Genomic DNA, 21,415 nt, shown 5'->3' on the forward strand with positions numbered 1-21,415 from the left:
TAGATACTTCGTGGGGTAATCTTTTTCTTATATGTTGTGAAGAATTATATGAGTGCATATACTAGTGAAATTTCAAATGAAGTATCTTCATGGCAAAGGAAACGAGTGTGTTTCAGAATTCCAAGAAGTTCGAAATACATCATTTATGCCCCTTCATGCATGTTAGCATAGTTAATAATCTCCCTCTATCTACTAGTAGAGAAGTATTAAACCTGTAAGTCTTTTTTATTTGTAACTCCAATTGACATGGCATTTCGTTATGAGGAGACAGGAATTTCAGAATTCGGTAAAAAGACTTTGAATTCGTTTACTGGTCGTGACTTGGACATGAACTTTAATTTGAAAGAGCAAATTTTATCCAAGTACGGTTCAGTCGAAATCCTGAAAGAAAAAGCGAAACTTAGTGAGGACTGGCAAACACAGGTTGATTTGGCTTCGATTTATAAAGATGGTGTACCAGAGCTGAACATCGAGAAAGATTCCGACACTGCAATTCATTGGTATGAAACTGCTATAAAAAATGGGGATTGGGAATGTCGTTTTATGAATTTAAATACCCTTGCTACTATACATTTTCGAAAAGAAACGGTTCCCCATCAGCGTAGAGCATTTGAACTTTTCCTACAAGCTGCTCGACTTGACGACACATTAGCTCAGTTAAATTTAGCAGAGTCATATAGATGTGGTACAGAAGGGGTTGTTCAAAGGGATATAGAAGAAGCTTTCAAGTGGTACAGACGTGCAGCTGGAGAAGAACCACACAACGACGAGCAAGAAGACAGCCCTTTTCTCAGGCTCACAGGGCTTTTAACAGGAATGCTGAGACAAATGCATGTAGGTTCAAAGTTTAAAGCCTTGAAAATGCTTTATCAAAATTACTTGGATGGTGACTGTCCTGAAGGAGAACCTCAGCCAGTAAAAGCACTGTATTACCTGAAGAAGGCTGCTGAGCTTGGTGACCCTGAAGCTCAGAAAGACCTTGGTCTTGCTTACCTGACTGGTGAGTCTGGACATCCAAAGGACTTGGACAAAGCAAAGCGATGGTTAGGAAAAGCTGCAAAAAATGGTGAACAAGAAGCTAAACAGGTTTGCTACTAAAGGCATTTATAATTATATCCTAGCTTAGACTGTTAACAGTCCCTCTTTTCTTTCCAAAAGTCTTTTCACCAGTGTTTTGAGTCAAGTGTTTTCACTACCTGTGTGTACAAGACAGAGGGTGACTGAGTTAGGAGTTAAAAGAGGGACTTTAATAGTCTCAGATACTAAAATATATATCCTAGATCATCAATCAGAAAATGCCCTTACATCTTTTTGGATTCACGTTAATGGGCTATGTGTGGTTTGTTCCAATAAGCCATGTTTCCTGCTGGAAAGAGTATCCTTTACTTTTCTCTCTTCTTTCAGATGCCTTAAACTCAAAAATTTTAATACCATAACACTGTAGTATACTGTAGTTCAACCTACGAAGTTTGAGGTCGTTTGATGTCTTATGTAGTATTATTGTTTGTTGACTAGTATTTCAACAACTGCCAATCAAAGCCACCCACCCACCTACCCACCTTCCCTCCTACCCACCTATCCACCTACTCTCCTACCCAACTACCCACCTACCTATGATACCTACTTACCCATCTACCCACCTACCCTCCTACTCACCTACCCACCTACCTACCTACCCTCCTACCCACCTACCTACCTACCCACCTACCCACCTACCCACCTACCTACCTACCTATCTACCTACCTTCCTATATGTATTTGTTTGTTTGCTTGTTTGTTTATTTATTTATTTTAAAATATTAATATGATCTTTTAGTATATAAAATAGGACGTTTGCATGATGGCGTCATTGACCTCTACCAGACTCCCTTGCACACTTTCTTTTATTCAGTTAATTAGCACCAATTGTCTTACTATTCTCATAGGGAAATACAAATTTGAATAAGAAAGAAAATTCGCGAAGCATTATGGTAGTGGGAGTCAAATGACGCCATCATGCAAACTTCCTATTGATAAATTTATTAACCATTTAATGGTCTAATGTTATTTTATTACAAATCGAGTCAATATTCTGCATATTGTTATGAATTGTTTTTGTTTTTTGCTGCCGACAGTCAAAAATATATAAGGTACCAACTGGTTATTTTTGATTGACTGCAACAAAAATGGAATTTTGAAATGGAAATTGGAATGCCTGAATTTGCAGAATAGTGAGAATTGTACATAATCCATCCTGCTTACTCATTAACATTAATTAAGATTTGGAGAGTCATCCCTGACGAGCAACAAACTCGCAGGGATAAACCTAAGAGTAAGCAGGAAGGGTGGGTGGGAGGGGGATTTCTTTCTCCAGTAGGGTTCACGCCAAGTGACATACTTGAATATTTAATGATCTCTTAAATAATACTAATGACGTCATCAGGATGTCTGATGAATATTTAATGAGATAGAATAGTACATAATCCATCCTGCTTACTCATTAACATTAATTAAGATATGGAGAGTCACCCCTGTCCTCGTTGTCTCGATAATAACCTTTGTTCACATATCACAAATCATATATCTCGGTCATAGCACAATCGATCGAAATGCCAAACCTTTTATCATAGAACACCTACCCAACCTTATCACCAATAATTCCCCCAGCCTTATATCTTCTACTTATATCACCCAATGTTTTCCCAAACTCATCCCCAAAATAAAGTTATACAGATGCAACGAAAACTAACCCAGACCTCTGACAAGCGCTTATATTGGCCACTAGAGGGGATGGCCACATTTTCTAATTTGCACCTACGACATAGATCGAGCTAGTGAATTAGCCCTTACAATGCTGTAAACATATCTACCCAAAACTTATGCTCATTAACTTAAAGCGCTTGAGTAAACCCTTGCATTGCATTCCTAGCGCTATAAGCGTCACTCAAGTTTTCAGGCAATCTCGACAAGATATCACCGACTCCATCAGTGGACATGACTTGTTGGAGTTTAACATAATGTTGCGCCGTGGTAATCGTTTTCCAGCCGACATGACCCATTATCGCCTGCATGTCCGCTCCCGACAAAGCCAACGATATAGCGCATCCACTTCGTAATCCGTGTAATGTAGCATGACGGCCTTTAAATGTTTCCTTCATGCCTCTGACATAGGTGGAAAGTCTAGCCTGAGCAGCAGAAGAGTCGAAAGGGGCCGGTAAAACCTCTCCAGATGGACTAGTCGGCCTGAACAAATAACCCAGTCTTATGGGGATCTTTAAATAGGCGCACATCTTCATATAAACTTCGAGAGCGACAACCGGACAAAGACCGGGGTCCTTATACCTCTTAAGAGCAAATAGATTAGAACTTCCGTCCCGCAGCGATTTTGTTATCATGTGATTAAACAGCAACATCTCTTTACCAGGGGAATACAACAATTCTTTGGACTTCGTCCGACCCAAATCCCCCGCTCTGTCACCAGCAAAAAACTGTACTTTAAAGAAAGCTTGATCCCGAGCATAAATATACAACTGACTTGACGTATTCGATTCTCTTTTAAGATGTTCCAGAATTTTCCTTGCGATTGCGGCTAAATCGCTGAGAAATAGTGGTTGCGCTTGCGAGGGTAGTGTTCTTGCCTGTAACTGCTCCTCCCGAACCAGCGAAAGGTATTTCTTGACCTTTACATCTGACGCAGGATTCCCATAACCAGGCAGAGTAGATTCATCACAATTTCTGCCCAGTTGATTAAAGATCGAGCGGAGTTTGCCAATTAAAGTATCAACCGTGGTAAAAGCTAACCTTCTTGGGCATGCGCAAGATGAGTCGCGTTTGTCGCCAAAATGTGAGCAGATATCTTTATGCACCACAGTTTTGCCAAAAGTATCTTTCCAAATTAAAAAATTAATGATATCATCCGGTGTCGCAGAAGTTAAATTTGTCGGAGGGACTGCCTGTCCTAAGAATGCCGAAAATTCGGCCTCCAGGGCTGTCTTCTGTCTAGAGTAAGGGGTAGAACTTGCCCTTTCAACTAAGGCTTCTTTCCTTCGAAGAATCTCCTCCCAGTTAATAGTTGCTTTTAGGCATTGCCGACGGTTCACTATCTGTACTCGCCGTCTATATCCACACCTCTGGCAGAAATGAAAGTCCCTGTCATTGGGGTAGCTGCATTCAGGGCAGGAGACCGCTGGAACGAATAATCGTGGAACCAGAGGAAGGGCCTAAATGAAAGGGAGGGCATAAATTAGCATGGCCCTACGCGGAACACCCAAAGCTCGGTTTGAAGTCTTTGTAGCTGAAAACCCTGTTTAGAAGGAAATAGTACAGTATCTAGGCTACCTTTCTGTGCTAACTTCAGCTTTCCCCTGGACATTGAATTAATTACAGGCCACCATATGGGTAAAGGTGAGAGCTTTGGCACCACCATCGTAACCGTAGCCTTAGAAGACCGTATCAGTCGCAATAAAGGACCGACTAGCGAAAAAGGCGGGAAAACGTACGCATTTACTCGTTCTCCGTCGCAAATTGTGAGATCCTGGGTGAAAACATTCACCCCTCCTGAAAGGGGCGTTGGGAATGGCGTAAAATGACGCAACGGTGTGCCCTGATAATCTTTCTGAACGTTGGAGTCAAGTGACATTAAATCCAGATTATGACCCTCTGGCCCTCCAAACGCCCGCTGCACAGCATGGGGAAAGCATAGCATCTAAGCGTGAAAGATGACGGGAGAAATAATCAGCCGGGTTAGCACCTGAAGGAACGTAAACCATATGGAGTGATAAGTTTCTTTCCGTGGTCGCGTGAAACAGTTGGCGAGCCACCTCTGTTAACTTGAGTGACTTGGGGCCACGTCCCTGCCAGATATTTAGGGTCACCTGGTTGTCGACATTCACATCTACCCTGCAGTCAGTGACTGAGTCGGGAAGAGACCTAATCGCTTGCAACACAGCGTAAAATTCCTTCACATTAATATGCTCCTTGCGCAAATCCTTGCTCCGGCAAGATGCAATGTTGCAGCCCAGCGGAAAGAGGAAGCATCAGTTGACATCCTTAGCGACACATGTCTCTCTTGTCTCCAAGGGATGAACCTGTTCCAGGAGTCTAAGAATCGCCAGAATTCTATCTCCTTCCTTAGATCCCTTGATAAAGTCACCTCTGAGCCACGATTTGCCTTCCCGATGGACGCAGCCATTTCTCTAATGTAAAATCTAGCCCCGGGGAATGCCAAAGAAAACGATGAGCATTTTCCCATAAGTCTTTGTATAGATTTCAGAGACGTCGACTCTTTGCACGATAAGATGGCCTCTCGTAACTCTGCAAACTTAACACGCTTATCTCGTGGGACTGAGAATGCTTGCGCCTGTGTATCAATGATCATTCCGAGAAATTGAATTTTGACAGTGGGTAAAAGTATGCACTTCTTAAGGCCAAGAAAATAGCCTAAACCTAACAACACTGCGCAAGTCACGTACAACGCCGCCACCGCCGCTTCCCGGCTAAAGTCATCATCTCTTATCTCCAAACTGCGAGACCATCTTCCCTCCTCACTATAGATTTCGCCTAACAACCGGTCATCGATGTATAGGCAAGAGGTGATGCCTCTTTCCCGGAGGAATGTGGTTGAACTTAGACCAATGGACTGGTAGACGAACGGAGAGTTTTTCCAACCGAACGGGAGTGTGGTTCCAACAAGCCACCACCCCTTCCACTCGACCCCAAAGTACTGTTGGGAGTCCTCTGACAGAAGAACATGATCATACCCCGATTTGTCATCTATCTTCGAAAGGTATGACCCAGGGTACGCAAACTGGGGGACTGACACCAGGGTGTCGAGCTTGAAAGGCGTATCCCTCATCCACAAGTTTAGGAATCTTGCGTCCACGCACAAACGAGGCTTATTAGGTTCGACCGTTAAAGGTAAGACCAGCCAAGGGGGATCGACCTTCCCAACCTCGCCCCAAGTCCGAACAGCGCCTGAACGGATGCGATCAGCGAGAGTTATCGAGATAAATTCTTGAAATCGGTCACAAGATCGATGATTTTTGAACATTTGTCTAGGGGGCGATGGCGAGTCGCACTTGATGCCTTTAAAAATTCCCTTAAATGGTTGTATAAAATCTTTAACGTTCACTCCATTTTGGAGCCATCGTAGGATCTGGTCACCTACTGGGTTGTTCTCCAAGATTTTTCCCCACATCGGGATATGCCTATGAATCTCCCCCGCCCTGAAGCTTTCAGGGTCACGAAACTGAAGCATGCCGAAATCCGCTTTTTCCCCACTTATCACTCGGTCTATGTCAGCGAGCACCGCACTGGAAGTGCTAGTCACCCTTCCTGAACTTGGGCTTCCATCCGCTTGGACCCATCTAATCTCTTTATCGTGGGCTGTTCCCTCTACACACAAGGGGTTGAAAACTATTGCCAACTGTAAATAAGATCGTAAAACGAGAGTAAGGTGAAATTTTAACCCAAGCCCAGGAAAAAGGCGACCACCACACAGCTCGCTAAAGCGGGCTCAAGGGCATGCCCTAATGGGCAATACGCTTGCGGGAGGTCCTTTTCCCGAGTTAAAACAAAACCAAGTAAAATAAAACAAAGAACAAAACAAAACAAAATATCTGATGCAACTTGTTTATGCAGTAAAGTAATATACGCATTATTTCATTCGATCATCCATTTCCTCGCAAAGTCCGTTCTCACAAATCAATTCGAACCTAGTGCCACCTAGCGGCGCTTTACATTAAGTGAATTAGTGGGACAAAATCGTGCAATGTGCCCATCCGCGTTACAGACAAAACACCTCCTCGGTTACGACGGGTATACGGTGCTGTAGCCCTAGTCGTTCGCCCAGCAGCGGGAAAGCGGAATGGCGGTGTCAGAACAGAAACTGGTACTTGAGCTACCTGAGTCGGGTTTTGAAGCCTTATAGCCTTATCGATCGTCTTAGCTATTTCCGCTTCTTCTTTACTTGCTACCAACGTAGTCAAGATTGGTTGTAAAGACGACTCTACCACAAGTGGGCGACACTTTCGCAAGATGATATTAAATTTTGTAGCCCTCTCGTCATTTAGCTTCTGTGCCTTATAGACAACCTCTTCCAAAGCCGCTATCGCGGCGTAAGCATCGAATAAAGCCGTTGGGCGACCCACCAAAGCCTGTAGAGAACTTATCGCCCCATCTACCGTGTTAACACCCGCTTTTTTCTTCATCTCCTCAAGTTCTTTCCTTAATTTCTCTATCTATAGCAGAGGATCAAGAAAGAACTATTACTTTACATTTGAGACTCTTTGCCAAGTTATTTTTCCCTCTCAATGTGCCAACTACATTTAACTCATACCCGACCTCTCGGGTTCAGTCCTTTCGTTAACTTAATCTCTACCCGACCTTTCGGGTTAGCGGCCTCTTAAGTTGATTCTACCCGGCCTTCCGGGTCCAGGCCTTGTTTTTTTTTTTTTTTTTTTTTTTTAATTATTTTATTATATAACCTCTACCCGACCTTTCGGGACAAAAACTGTGTGTAAAGCTATTTATCACTAAATTTGTGACCCGTATCGGGTACTGGTCCGCACAACCAATTAATCCCAATATTTTATAAAACTAACGATGCACAGCATAAAATAGAACAATAACCAAGCGAGACAAGATATGCACGCAAGAAGCACACCATATGTAGCAAAACAATAGAACGAAAACAACGAAACAATTAAACATGCAAATAGGACTAAAACTTAAATAACCAACCCTTGTGACCTAAACGTATAGCGTAAAACATTCCAATAAATATAAAACCCATAAATATAAAACACAACCATACTAGAAATAGCTAAGGTGAAACCCAAAGATATTATTAAAATTAAACATAAGACAGCACATGGCCAGGGAGTAGCTACTGATGAACATACGCGTATGACCGTGTCAAAACTGAGATATACACTGACAAAGATAAAACTAAGTGCAGCTCGGCAAAACATACCTCCGAAACCTGCTGAGTTTCGGTTTGGTTTAAAGACTTTCCCACAGAAGAACGTGGCGCTCCCGCCGAAGACACCGTAACCACCGAATCTTCTATCCCCGGTACGGCCAAAGCTGCCGAGACGTTTAAAGGCACTTGAGACGTGGTAGAGGAAGTTGGTGGATCAGCCACACTAACAACCACATCGGTTGGATTCAATTCTTCAATAATCTCAGCCGGAGAAGTCATAGTGAAACGCTGCTGGGTGAACGAACTACTTGATAAATGGATTTCTTTCTCCAGTAGGGTTCACGCCAAGTGACATACTTGAATATTTAATGATCTCTTAAATAATACTAATGACGTCATCAGGATGTCTGATGAATATTTAATGAGATAGAATAGCAGTACTGAAAACAGTCTAATTTTTTTATAGACACTCAAGAAGTTAGAGGACCAAAATGTAGAAGACACTACACAGCCAGAGACAGGTGAACCTGATAATAAAGAGAGCACTATTAAACAATATTTCGACATCAAGAGAATGCAGATGAAAAAGGAAGAAATGCATCCTTTCAATATAAAGAATCTGACTCTCTTCACGGAGGGTACATTCACTCAGTTCCCAGACTCACCAACAGCACAGCACTACCTTAAAGCCTTTCAACTTGTGAAAAAAGGAGTGGATAAACTTCAAACCAGCAGCTTTAAAGATCCCAAAGGAATAAAACTGATTGCTCAAGGGATTCTTTATGAAAACTCTATCATACAGTCATTTCCTGAATTAACAATGCGTAAACACATGGTTTTTGGTTTGATTCGTGAGCAACTACGAGTTAACCCCTATTTTTTTGAGGGCTTACTTTTATTATTCAAACTCTATCCAACAGAACAAAAACTTAGTTTAGAAAGCTATAAATTAGATTTCAAGAAAAGCATGTCTTTGAAAAATCTTATTCTGCTGATCGAGAAAGCTGAGCCAGGCAAGCCACCCAAAGAAGATCCATACAACTTTGAAGAAGAATACAGCAGCTGGTTGCATGTGCTGTATTACTTCCTAGGATCTCTTTATGTTATTACTGATTGCTTTAGAGAGGGAGCCGAAGCCTTTCAGCAATCACTGCATTGTTGTCCCAGTTACTATGAAGCAAAAATGGGACTAGCTTATTGTTTGACGAACATGGCCGCAAACGATGTCAAAGATCAGCAACGCAGTGCTGATGAAGAATTACTAGAATCATTTGAGCCGCCCAAAAACCAGAGAATACCCAAAGGAGACTACCTAACATTGACAGACCAACAGCTCAGACAGAAAGCCAAGCAGTTGTTCATGGAATATCTACAAGAAGCACCTGAATGTGACAAGAAGTATCCCAACTGTCACTATCATTTGGCAACTATATATGTCATCGAGAAAGACATACAGGAAGCCATGAAGTGGAAAGAAAGAGGCGAAGATGCTGAAGAAAAACGATTGCCTTTTATGGAGCCTGTTGATGTTGGTTCTAAGAAAGCATTGGAATTGCTTGATATATTTCCAATTCCAAAGAAAATTAAGAAGAAATGCAGTAACAAAAAGTGCCCTCGAAAAGAAACTGAGACGTTAACGTTGAAGCCATGTCCATGTCACAAAGCTTCATATTGTGGAAGGTAATGGAATTAAAAAACATGAATTGATATGATTCGGTGTTTTTTTTTTTCAGGAAGCAGAGCTCCTTGATGTTTTCCCGAATAGACCCCCCATTACACGTACCATATGCTAATTGCAAGCAAGTCTAGTGTTCTTCTTATGAGTATCAAAAATAAATAATGTTTATGTTATTTACCGGCAAGGAGGTCCGAATAGGGAAAAACTGTGCCCGAGGTCTTGTCAATTTGTTTAAGTTCTTTAATTCTTCAATGAACTGGGGGATATCGGGGGTGGGGGGTGGGGGAGGTTTACATGTAATTGCCAGCCAAAGTATCGAAGCCTTCACATTCTATTCATTTTTAAAAGTTTCACAGTTTGATTTTAAATGTACTTTGATATATTTCTTTCATTTAGTGAATGTCAAGCAGCGGACTGGAAGGAGCACAAGAAGACATGTTCACAAAAGAAGAAAAAAAGTCCACGATGATATAAGATTCGTTTATCGAAGTATGATGATCATCCGGGTAGATGTAATCCTGAGAAGGACTGTTTGATGGGACTGACGTTTCGACAACCTGAGCGGAAGTCATCTTAAGATTCATTCACCTGGGTTCAGACCGTTCTATACGATATAAGATTTCTTTGCACCAAGTTTGAGTTCGAGGTCAAATTCATTGTTCAGGTGGAGTTTGAGTTCAGGCTAGATTTCAAATAAGAAAATATGAAGTTAATGTTCTTTTAAATGTTCGGAAAACAATAAATTAAATGGGGAAAAAACAGAAGCAAAAGTTTCATCGCTGGTATTGTGAGCAAGGACGAAATTTTTTAAGTATTAAAATTACGTTCAGTACAGTCATTGTAGCAAAGACTACCTACAGTGAGGGTTAAAATCCGTAGATGGCTGAGTATAAGCGAGATTATCAAAAGAATAGACTTACCATTTGAGAAAAGCCATGACAAACTCGTTGGTGAAACATGCAGTCGTCTCGACAAATCACGGGCTCACAAAAATATTTTTGATGAGAACCGTCGTAACAAACTCGAAGTCATATACTTATTTCGATTAAATTAGTCACAAACCCTATAAAGCATAGTCACCAAATCACCTTATAGAATATTTAGGATAGTACGCGCGCGCTGATTGGTCGAAAACTGTGCTTTTATTAGTGAACAGACCACAGTGCTGACGCCATCTGCGCACGCAAAGTGCTGCTTGATCCTGCAACCGTCTTTCTTTTTGCGTAAATGAATTTAATACTGAAAAAAAACAAAAACTACATAATAAAACTCAACACAAAAAGTGTTCATCTTACTCTTCTTCCTGCTTACTTCACTACCAGCGTGCTTTATTATTGAACGGAGCATGTTTTATTTGTTAACTCAAGCTGTTCTTTAGGTAAATTGTAGCGATGTCTTCCTCGACTACCTTACACTTATTAAATGAAATTTTCGCGACACTTTACTTTCGCGATTTTCGAAAAATGGCGAAATTAAATTGATGCGAAAATAGAAATGACGTGAAAATCAAGTGACCACCCATAATGCATATCTAAATAAATTTTGAATTTAATGAAAAAACACGAACTGTATCTCGTAGAAACTGATCAAGTGATTAGTACCAGAACTGGACCGCCACCCGGCTAGCTTAGTTGGTAAGAGCGTCGGTCTGTTGTGCGGAAGGTCAACACTTAGGATCTTAAAATAACTGAGGAGAAGGTGCTGCGTTTGTAATAGACCTCTTTTGCTCTGACGTAGTGTTTTCCCATTTCAGACCACATGTCATTCCCTAGAATATCATTTCTTTGTTTAAGGTTTGCGCTCGGTTGCACATGAGAAGACACATAAATATGGATACAGCTCAAAACAAATAATCTTATTCTCAAGGGAATGACACGTGGTCTGAAATGGGAAAACATTACCGAAAGCCGAAGGGTCTATTACACCTGCAAATGGTTAGACCACCAAGTCTTCTCGGACAAGGACTTAAAACCGTAAGCCCCGTCTGTCTTCACTATATAACCCTGTATAGGCGGACGTAAAAGAACCACTGAAGACGCTGGTGACGTGCTAAACTCTACAAGGGCCCACTGTAATTGGCAAAATGCTGTTGTCGTCTCCCGGCCCTCATGGGAAAAGCTGTGATAAATAAAGAAACATTAAGGAACTCCAGGCAGTACAGAATTTTGCTTGTAGAATCACCACAAATACTAAGAAATTTGATCACATTACACCTGCTCTTTGTGAGATGTGAGATGTGAGATGAGTGTGTGAACGGGCTTGCACCGCCATACTTATGCGACTTATTTTGTAAACGTAATGCAATCCACGAACGCGATACCCGAAATAGTATAATATTCTACCCTATGTATTGTTATTGATGAGGTATGAGGCATCCACTCTGGCCTAGAACAATGCCCAGCTTACCTAGAGTGTAATGTTTTTCCTTAGCTAAGGAAAATATAAAATTATTTAAAGGTTGATGAGTCAATTTTAGTTTCATAATGACTTGAAACTTGTTTAAACGTATCTATATGGCCCAGATAGTAGCCAAGCAACATGTTTCCTTCACAGTTAAAAGTGGCGTAAAAAAATTATCAATTTTATTCAGCATCTAAATTGTGAGTAAATGACGTCATTTACTCAACCCTATTGTTCTTTTCGCTTTTTCCCCAAAATATCTCAACTGCAAGTGGCTCCCAGGCTAAAATTTTCACTAATCTGATTTTCATAATTATATTTGAGTCATATTATCCTCGAATACTTCAATTATTCGGACTTTCAAAAACCGGGGCGTTTTCATCCAAGTGCCCCTTTAAAGCAAATTCCACACGACGAAATACTGTTGAATACTCAACCGTTTTTCGAGTTGTTATATTTAATTTATTAGTAATAAATTATGCGTTCGGTGTGTATGATGAAATAGAGAGAATAAGAGAAAAATATCAAGTGCGCGAATATGCTGGGTGTCGGATTTGTCACGTGACCAGCCAACGCTAAGGTCTTTTCTCCTCTGCGTGAGAGGGCCCTGGGAACGAGGTTAGAGCGTTTTCACTCACGTCAGAAGGTAGCCATAAACAATAGTAACTTTCTGCAAAGTATTTGCATAAAAATAGAGTTCAAATCCCGGAGGATAGAAAATGTATTGTTTTGGTACCCCATAATGGCCGCTGTGACGTCACGTGAAAACGCTCTATACGTTCTTGTATTTTAGTGCGATATATTAGTCTTTTTGCTCAAGTTCTGTGCGCTCTGAAGCTTGTTTATTTGTTGACGCGGAGCACCAAAAAGTATTTCTGCTGATTGTGATGATAAGTATTTTAATTTCGTATGCAATATAACTAGCGTTATTTTTACACTGTTACGAAACGGCTAGTGTCAAGCTTTCTAAGCCAAACAAAATTCTTGCATATATATTAACTACTGCCTCACAATATTTCTTTTGTTTTCTACCATCTTTTTGTGACTAGTACACTCTAATTAGTACACTTTGTTTCAAGGGTTAATGAAAATCACTCTAAACTTCTACTGAATTCTTCGTTTTTACGTTACGTCATCGCGGCCATGTTGGTACCATTTAAAAAAAGATTTCTCCTTAGCATCCATTGTTAACGGTACCACAATGGCCGCCATGTTTTTGTGTTTTAACTCTCTTGGGAATGCTTGCAACCCATCAATACGTCAATTGTCTTGCTAATAACCGCTATTATGCGTTAATAAAAGTTTTAAAATCGGCTAAATTTTATTTCACGGGTTCTATGAAAACCACTCTAATTTGGAACTTGAAACTGGTCTATTACACTCCGCGGTTCCTGGGATAATAATTGTACTTTTCTTTTAAGAAGTAATGAAGGAAACTGGCCTGTTTGTACTGTGGTGGAATTTTGGTCAGCATTCTTAAACTTGATAGTGATATCATCACATTTCACAGCATCTTGACCTTCGCTGCCAGCAAACGAGGAACACTGTCCACTGAGTTCTGCTTGAATAAAGTACCATTCATTTGGCTCTAAGGGCACGGGGGAGTGATTGGGAAGTCCCTCAAACAACAGCTTAAATCCATGATATGAACCATCTATTAACACTGCAGTACCATCAAATGTGAGCTCGGCGTAGGTATGTTTGAAAACAGGTGAGGGAGGGGAGGGAAGACCTGAAATGGTACTCCCCTGTCCAAATATTAATGCCCTTGTATTCTCTTGTATTCTCATACTAGGCGGTGTAGATGACCCAAACGCAAAGCCCATAGGAAGCGTTTTCCTAGTGTCACAGCTAGGAATGACGCCGAAGTTGTTAGTACCTGCGTTGTACACGTGACCCTTCATTCCCTTAGCAATTGTTAGTTTGATTTTAGGCACTTGAAATTGAGCACCAAATAATGTAACACCAGCCAGATAGACGGGTTTGTTGACTTGAATTTGAATGCAATGTCGTTGAACCCCTTTGTTCATCACTTCCTCATTACCATTTCCCTTAATGCTTCGAAATCTATTTGGAGACCACTTTTCATTCCATTGTCCATCTCTTTTCTTAGCAGTAAACACTGCTTCTGATGTCGTTGCAGAGCCAAGGACCTTTATAAATTCGTTCGTCTCGGCGAGGACCAAAATATTGCTATCGATGACGAATTGTGCAAACTCATGGTGTGACATGATTGGAAACCTTACCAGCCGAATAACTTCCTCTCCAAGCACTTCTCGTTTAGTAGCGCCGTCGTGCTTTAGCTTCTCGTCTTTAATCTGGTTTGAAGCCCACTTGTCAACTGCTTTAAAAAGTTCAATTTCTTCAACATGAAGGGTCTCTCTGGCAAGCACTTGGATCAGCAACTCACGAGAAATATCGAGAAACGGCTCAGACGTCACGGCTCTTTCGGCTTCAAAGTCAATAACATTCCAGCAACACAGTTCGGCCTTTTCGTTTTTCATTTGTTGGGCTTGCGGTAAAACGATAAAGACATCTTCTGGTCTGAGTTCTTTCTGAATATACTCGCTACATTTGTTTTCTAGAAAGGGCATCATGTACTTTTGGGCAGCATATAGAACATCCATGACATTGCTTCCCGTAAGGTTGACCTCGTCTGAATACACATAATGAAGCATTTCTTGTAGTCCTTCCTTGGTGCAGTCTGGTAGATCGATAGTTGGTCCAATCTCTGCTAATTCCCCGTAGAACATGGCCTCAAAGACAGGACTACCGATAGCCAGGACGTACTTGTGGGCCTTTAGGGTGACTTGCTCTCCGTTCGAGTCCAATACAGTGAACTCCACGTCACAGAACAACGAATTGTAGAAGGCATACAAATTACGTTCTTTCAAGGAAGACAGTTCAGTTCGCAAGTTGTAGTTTCCATTTTACCTCAGCTCAAATTTGTAAAGCACACTTTCAGTACGTACGTCGTAGTTTATGCCGGTTTCCAAATATTCAATCTTGTTTGTTATCCTCCGGAAGTTAGCTGATCGAGCAAGCCACTGCAAGTTGAATATTTATCAGCTATGTAAGGAGCACATTAAAATTTTGTTTGTGTAAGGAAAGTCATTGTTCTTGGTTGATCTATCTAGCGCGCGCAATCCATCATGTGACAGGCGTTCCTCGTAGTGTTTTGGTTTCGGCCGATCCGAATGGCTTGTATACGATCGTGTAAGGAAGGGAATGACGCTACGCTCCTCGCAAAATATTCGTCGGTTTTCGGAGTAAATTCGCTAGCCCGACTAAAGCAAGGAACGCCTGCCATGAAGTGTAGCGCGCGCACGTAAACAAGAACTACAAGGAACGCCTGTCATATCTTAGAATACGTGCGATAAAATCGAAGATAAACCAACACAATCAAAATTTTAACGTGCTCCCTTGAGCTATGTGCGATGGAAGGGTAAGCAGCAGGAATGCCGTACAGACAATAAAATAGAGTACTCAAGTGTGACGTCACGAAAACATAAATTTTGAATTATTTTCGATCTCTAATTTCTATAGACAATCAAAATAAAAGACGTTTGCATACCAATTTTGACGAGAGTTGGTCACTATCAGCTGAGGTATGACCATTTAAATATATAATTATCCCATACAAATCACTGTATTTTCGCTGTCACGTGTTCCTTGATTACAGACTCATTTACTTGGGGTTAGCCTCGTATCAGTGTTCAAATATTTCCAAATACTAACGGTAAAGTAAAGAATGCAGAACTTAAACAATACAAACATTTTGAAATTCCACGGACCTTGACTGGAACACATGAATATTCTGCACAAAAGGCAGAACTAGGGGTAATCCTGAGCAACAGGGAACTTGAAACTGGAGCTGAGAAAAGGAGAGACCCTCATTCTCCTATTCCCCTCCTCCCCGGAAGGCTTTATATTCGCATACTATGCAATATGTACCTTCTATATAACAGAATTTTTTATGCTAACAATTGCTTTTGTATATTCCTAACTATTATATAAAACGGAATTTATGCAACTAACTACTCGCTTAAATTCTGTTATATACTAAACGCTATATAACGGGATTTATGCAACTAACTACTCGCTTCAATTCTGTTATATACTAAACACTATATAACGGAATTTATGCAACTAGCTACTCGCTTAAATTCTGTTATATATCAAACGCTATATAACGGAATTTATGCAACTAACTACTCGCTTCAATTCTGTTATATACTATAGACTATATAACGGAATTTATGCAACTAACTACTCGCTTAAATTCTGTTATATACTATAGACTATATAACGGAATTTATGCAACTAACTACTCGCTTAAATTCTGTTATATACTATAGACTATATAACGGAATTTATGCAACTAACTACTCGCTTAAATTCTGTTATATACTATAAACTATATAACGGAATTTATGCAACTAACTACTCGCTTAAATTCTGTTATATACTAAACACTATATAACGGAATTTATGCAACTAACTACTCGCTTAAATTCTGTTATATACTACATACTATATAACGGAATTTATGCAACTAACTACTCGCTTAAATTCTGTTATATACTATAAACTATATAACGGAATTTATGCAACTAACTACTCGCTTAAATTCTGTTATATACTAAACACTATATAACGGAATTTATGCAACTAACTACTCGCTTAAATTCTGTTATATACTAAACACTATATAACGGAATTTATGCAACTAACTACTCGCTTAAATTCTGTTATATACTATAGACTATATAACGGAATTTATGCAACTAACTACTCGCTTAAATTCTGTTATATACTATAGACTATATAACGGAATTTATGCAACTAACTACTCGCTTAAATTCTGTTATATACTAAACACTATATAACGGAATTTATGCAACTAACTACTCGCTTAAATTCTGTTATATACTAAACACTATATAACGGAATTTATGCAACTAACTACTCGCTTAAATTCTGTTATATACTAAACACTATATAACGGAATTTATGCAACACCATCAAAGGCATAAGAGGCACTGACTGTGTATTTTGACGTCAGCGGAGCAACCAAACTTTAGCGAGAAGCTTGTAACTACCGACTTTGCAGGATATCTAATACGCTAATACCACCACGGTAAATTCAAAACATCACTCGTGCAAGTCTTTAATAACGAATTTTACCTGAGGACGTGTTTTCCCTATGCAAATGATGTAACAGAGGTTTATGTAAGTACGATTTTCTAAAAACAGAATGCTGGGGGAAATATCATTTTCTGAACCACCCACCCTGTTGTTGCTGCATAAAACGATTGTTCTCTATTTGCTTATTATGCCAATCCCCCTTGATATCTCACCCATTTAAAATATCGATGTAAAGGGGAAGTACTGGAAGTGTAAGGCTATAAAGTTATTGTAATCCCACGAACAAATAATACTTAAATAAATAATACGACTCAATCAGTAACACAAACCAGTATCATTCATAATAACTGTTCTTTTATTAAATTAGCTATCATTAATCATAAAAAAGTTCATAGGTTTGTCAATGACGTATATATAAAGCTTTCATCAATAAATCATAAATTATTGAAAACGGTTTATTTATTTTATTTAGGCTCGTCCCAGGCTACTCTTTTTCAGCTCGCTCTCTTAAATATGAAAGACACTTCTAACGCGTGAAGCAAAGCAAAAATAGACTAATAGATGAGTTAATTTAATTATTTACATTAACTTATTTTTTTCGCTTTAATTATATTCGTCGAAAAATCAACCTTTCAATCCATACAGATTGACCATATAGAATTAAGGGCGCAGCATCTAGGGATTTTTTTGAGGGGGGTACAAAGTCTACTTTCGTACAGCACGTCATTTTTCACGCCATACATAAACCAAGCATTATTCAAGCATTTGGCGTGGCAGAGGCTGATGTGTGACGATCGTGATGAACGTAATGCTGAACAGCGAAGAGAGCAGCCTGGGGTGAGGTTTTTTAAAATCTAGAGCTAGAACATTTATACTGACATTCAATAGAAGTGCTCGCTTATTACAAATCCTTGTCATTGCCTAACAAGAAGAGCTTTTTAGATAAAGTTCATTTCATATGCCGGGTGGAGGGGGGAGGTACTGAAATGTTTTGGGATATGAAAGAGGAAGCTCTAACAAAATTGACAATGGTGTTTTGAGGGGGCTTTCAGAATTAAGTTAAGTTCTAAAGGGGGGTCTTTAGAAAAATCAGGTTTTTGAGGATAAATCACTTCATTTCCCCCATTGTTATATTATCTGAACTTTTTCTTAGCAGAATTTAGCCGCTGCTCTTTCAAGAGTTTACTAGCTACAATATTGCCAAATAGTATATTTCATACTCCCCTGTATAAAGCTATTTCATAATATTTTGTCTGCATACCAAGACAGAAAGAAACACTGTATAGTATTACAATAAGCATTTTTCAGCTTCAGACATTTACAAAATACATTTCAGAATTGTGATCACAAAACCTTCGCAAAACATTGGTTATCGCTAAAAAGGGCACAACCCACAAAGGACCGAAAACTACGACTTGTGCATGGAATCAGTCAAGTTAAATTTAGGATTTAAAGGATCAATTATCAACTAGATTGCTACAATATTACGATGCTATATACAAACAAAACTAATAAAATATATAAAGCTCCAAAACGTACATCTACATTTCCAAAGGCAAAATCGGCACTTCTAAAGAGACCAATGACCAGAGCCAGTAAACGTATAGGACCATACCATATGTAGATGAAGCAAATATAAATGAGTATTTACCGATAGAATTAAATAAAAGGCAGAGGCATGTCGATACATAATAGTTGGGCTTAGCATATTTTAAGCTCTTAATTTGGTGAACACGAGTGTCTTGGACAATAAATAATAATAAATAAGGTTCACTTGGTAAAGTAGATTCGTTCTCTTGTAGAGTAGAGGATAGGCGTGGCTTGGTTGATGAGCACAAGTGTCTTGGACAATAAATAATAATAAATAAGGTTCACTTGGTGAAGTAGATTCGTTCTCTTGTAGAGTAGAAGATAGGCGTGGCTTGGTTGATGAAGAGGTGTGTCTTGGACAATAAATAATAATAAATAAGGTTTACTTGGTGAAGTAGATTCGTTCTCTTTTAGAGTAGAGGATAGGTGTGGCTTTGTTGATGAGCACAAGTGTCTTGGACAATAAATAATAATTTCACTTGTAGATTTTAGATACGCTTCTGTAACTGTATATTAAATTGTTACATATACTTGGTTCATGATAAGAGCTTTACATCATTACTTTCAATATCTCCCAACCACTCTGTCCAGCCTTTTATTACTTTGCCATCTTTTTCGCTGTCTTGGAATTCTATGAAATAGCCATCTCGACGGTTAAATGCTGCAATGGTTCCATCAAACCAACCCATGTATTTCATTACCCCTCCATTCATTTCCTGATATTCAACTGAAACTTTAGTTCCGATGAGGGATCTACCTCTTTTTTTAGGGGTTGCTCTCGTATCTTTTTCGATGTTTCTTCTCTTATCTGGAGGAACATCGTTATCTTTGCTACCATTCGTCAGACTCGAACGCTTTCTTTTTCGTTTATCGTTCTTCTTTTTCCTCCTACTCTCTTCACTACTTGCATACGAAAGTGTGACATTGTTTTCCATGGCAACAATCTTGGCAGCGTGACCTCTGTCTTCCGTGTAAATGTTTTCTAGAAGTGCAAACAATACACACCCTTTGTCATGGATTGACTGTCGGTTGATGGACTCCACAGCATTGGTTGTCCTTGGCGCAGTGTCCCATTCACTTTCATTTAACAAGGTATGGGATTTGGTAAACATTGCAAGATGATTTGGTCGACACCACCATTCGGACCAACTCTTCAATCTTTTCCACCCCTGTGTGTCGAATGTTTGGACTATGTCATTCATATCTTCTGTTAAAAAATTGCTGCCTTCTGAGAGATTTAATTGACCTGACAGGAGCTTAAAAAGTATCTTCACGTCGTTTTTATCTGTTTCATTAGGAATTCTATTTCCAAGATAAAGGAAAACTCGTTGCTGCTCTTTTGACTTTGTTACCAGCTTCGCTACTCTTTGCAAAGAACGCGTCCAATGCACTTGACATCCTCTCAAAACCTTCTCTGCTTTTTCTTGCCCCAGTGCCTCTTTCAAGCCATTGGCCTGTGCGTCATCAAAATCAACAAGAATGACGTCAAGGGTGTTACCATTCTTGAAGTCGGGATATTTTTTTGTAACGTATGCAAAAAGCTCTTTGAATGCCGTTCCATATGCCACGCCATCTTGTTTGTTGCACAGTACTCTTCCAACGGCATTGTATAGCAATGTTTTTTCGTTCAAAGAGACGACATTGAGTAAATAAGGAAAAGATTCATTCCCTGTATATGTGATATCAACAAAAATATAAGAAGCGCTGGCTAGCTGCTCTGCTTGGAATGGCGCCATAAAAAAGGCGTACTTGTAATTTGGAGTAAATAAATATTCGCTACCTTCCATTTGATAACTACCCATCAAGGAGTTGATCTTCTGCGTTAATGGTTGGCTGTCTCCGTCTTGGTTCTGTTCTACTTTCTGTCGGATCTTTTCAAAATCAATTATTGTTGTAATTGCACTGCCACTGTTTTTCTTTCCTTGATTAAGAACACTGCCAATCGCAAGTCTTCTTTCTCGTCTGACTCTGTCAATGTTTGCTGCGGCAATACTTTTTTCAAATGGAGTGTAGCCCATCCCGAGTCCCTTCGACAGATCTTTTGCTGTGCTTCTTATATTATTAAGTGCAGATGTCTGAATGTCCTCTTGCACATGAGATGAGATCTTGTGAGGCGCAGGCTTGTTATGGTTGTGCTTATTTATTGTTCCCACCCACCTTCTTTTATCACCATCGACTTCTGGCCACATATAAAGGAATTGTACCGGACAATGACCAGTTTGTTTCAAAGGAACAGAATTTTTGTGCGTCGAGCACCTATTTATCCTTTGCCTTTTGGAAACAGTGTATGATGATGATTCACAGCCTGAGCAAACTTTTACTCCTTCGCAAGCTGCACGTCTTATGTTTAATTTTGTTTCGATTCCATTCAATTTAACCACATGTTGTTGCGTTTGGCTCGATGATCTGGACAGCTGGTTGTCATCGTACATGAAGTGGGACCTGTTTTTTGCAGCAAACGTTTTCTGTGTGTAGTCTTCACAGTAGTACAAAACGTCCTGCTGGAAGAATCCGGGAAATTCGTACTCTTCTTTATTTTGTAAAGGCTTCCACGCTTCGTCTTCGTTCAGCATCTTCTTTATTTTAGGGAGAAAATGGCAATTTCTTCCTGAACTTTTCCTGTTCTTCATTATCTTCTCGTTATCGCTAATTTATTATTGAAATAAATGGACTCATAACCATAATGCTTTTAGGATTTT

General features: G+C 39.7%; 3 protein-coding genes across 3 annotated transcripts; 1 reads left to right on the forward strand and 2 right to left on the reverse strand.

Moving 5' to 3' along the window:
* The first annotated feature begins 90 nt into the window (after window positions 1-90).
* Window positions 91-12,038, forward strand: LOC116289785 (uncharacterized). The gene is made up of 3 exons (XM_089036365.1): window positions 91-1,086; window positions 8,367-9,580; window positions 9,975-12,038. Exons 1-3 carry the CDS (start codon window positions 247-249, stop codon window positions 10,045-10,047), a joined length of 2,127 nt encoding a protein of 708 aa, XP_088892491.1. The 5' UTR covers window positions 91-246; the 3' UTR covers window positions 10,048-12,038.
* Window positions 10,183-14,731, reverse strand: LOC148907183 (BTB/POZ domain-containing protein 3-like). Its single transcript, XM_089036806.1, has 2 exons — window positions 13,388-14,731; window positions 10,183-10,260 (listed from the first exon to the last, which is right to left on the reverse strand). The coding sequence occupies exons 1-2, from the start codon at window positions 14,729-14,731 to the stop codon at window positions 10,183-10,185; spliced, it is 1,422 nt and encodes a 473-aa protein (XP_088892932.1).
* A 4,344-nt stretch (window positions 14,732-19,075) lies between these two features.
* On the reverse strand, window positions 19,076-21,344 carry LOC116303344 (uncharacterized). The gene has a single exon (XM_031712878.2). It carries the CDS (start codon window positions 21,287-21,289, stop codon window positions 19,253-19,255), a length of 2,037 nt encoding a protein of 678 aa, XP_031568738.2. The 5' UTR covers window positions 21,290-21,344; the 3' UTR covers window positions 19,076-19,252.
* Between the last annotated feature and the right edge of the window lie 71 nt (window positions 21,345-21,415).

Source organism: Actinia tenebrosa, unplaced genomic scaffold (genome assembly GCF_029948245.1).
Source record: "Actinia tenebrosa isolate PJP-AT-01 unplaced genomic scaffold, QUT_ActTen_1.0 PGA_scaffold4__44_contigs__length_22323623, whole genome shotgun sequence".
Classification (NCBI taxonomy): domain Eukaryota; kingdom Metazoa; phylum Cnidaria; class Anthozoa; order Actiniaria; family Actiniidae; genus Actinia; species Actinia tenebrosa.

Coding starts and splice junctions, on each gene's coding strand:
- LOC116289785 (XM_089036365.1), top strand. CDS start 247: ATGGCATTTCGTTATGAGGAGACAGGAATTTCAGAATTCGGTAAAAAG. Junction 1,087..8,366: donor GTGAACAAGAAGCTAAACAG/GTTTGCTACTAA, acceptor ATTTTTTTATAG/ACACTCAAGAAGTTAGAGGA. Junction 9,581..9,974: donor AAAGCTTCATATTGTGGAAG/GTAATGGAATTA, acceptor TCTTTCATTTAG/TGAATGTCAAGCAGCGGACT.
- LOC148907183 (XM_089036806.1), bottom strand. CDS start 14,731: ATGTTCTACGGGGAATTAGCAGAGATTGGACCAACTATCGATCTACCA. Junction 10,261..13,387: donor CATTACTTCTTAAAAGAAAA/GTACAATTATTA, acceptor TTTGAAATCTAG/CCTGAACTCAAACTCCACCT.
- LOC116303344 (XM_031712878.2), bottom strand. CDS start 21,289: ATGCTGAACGAAGACGAAGCGTGGAAGCCTTTACAAAATAAAGAAGAG.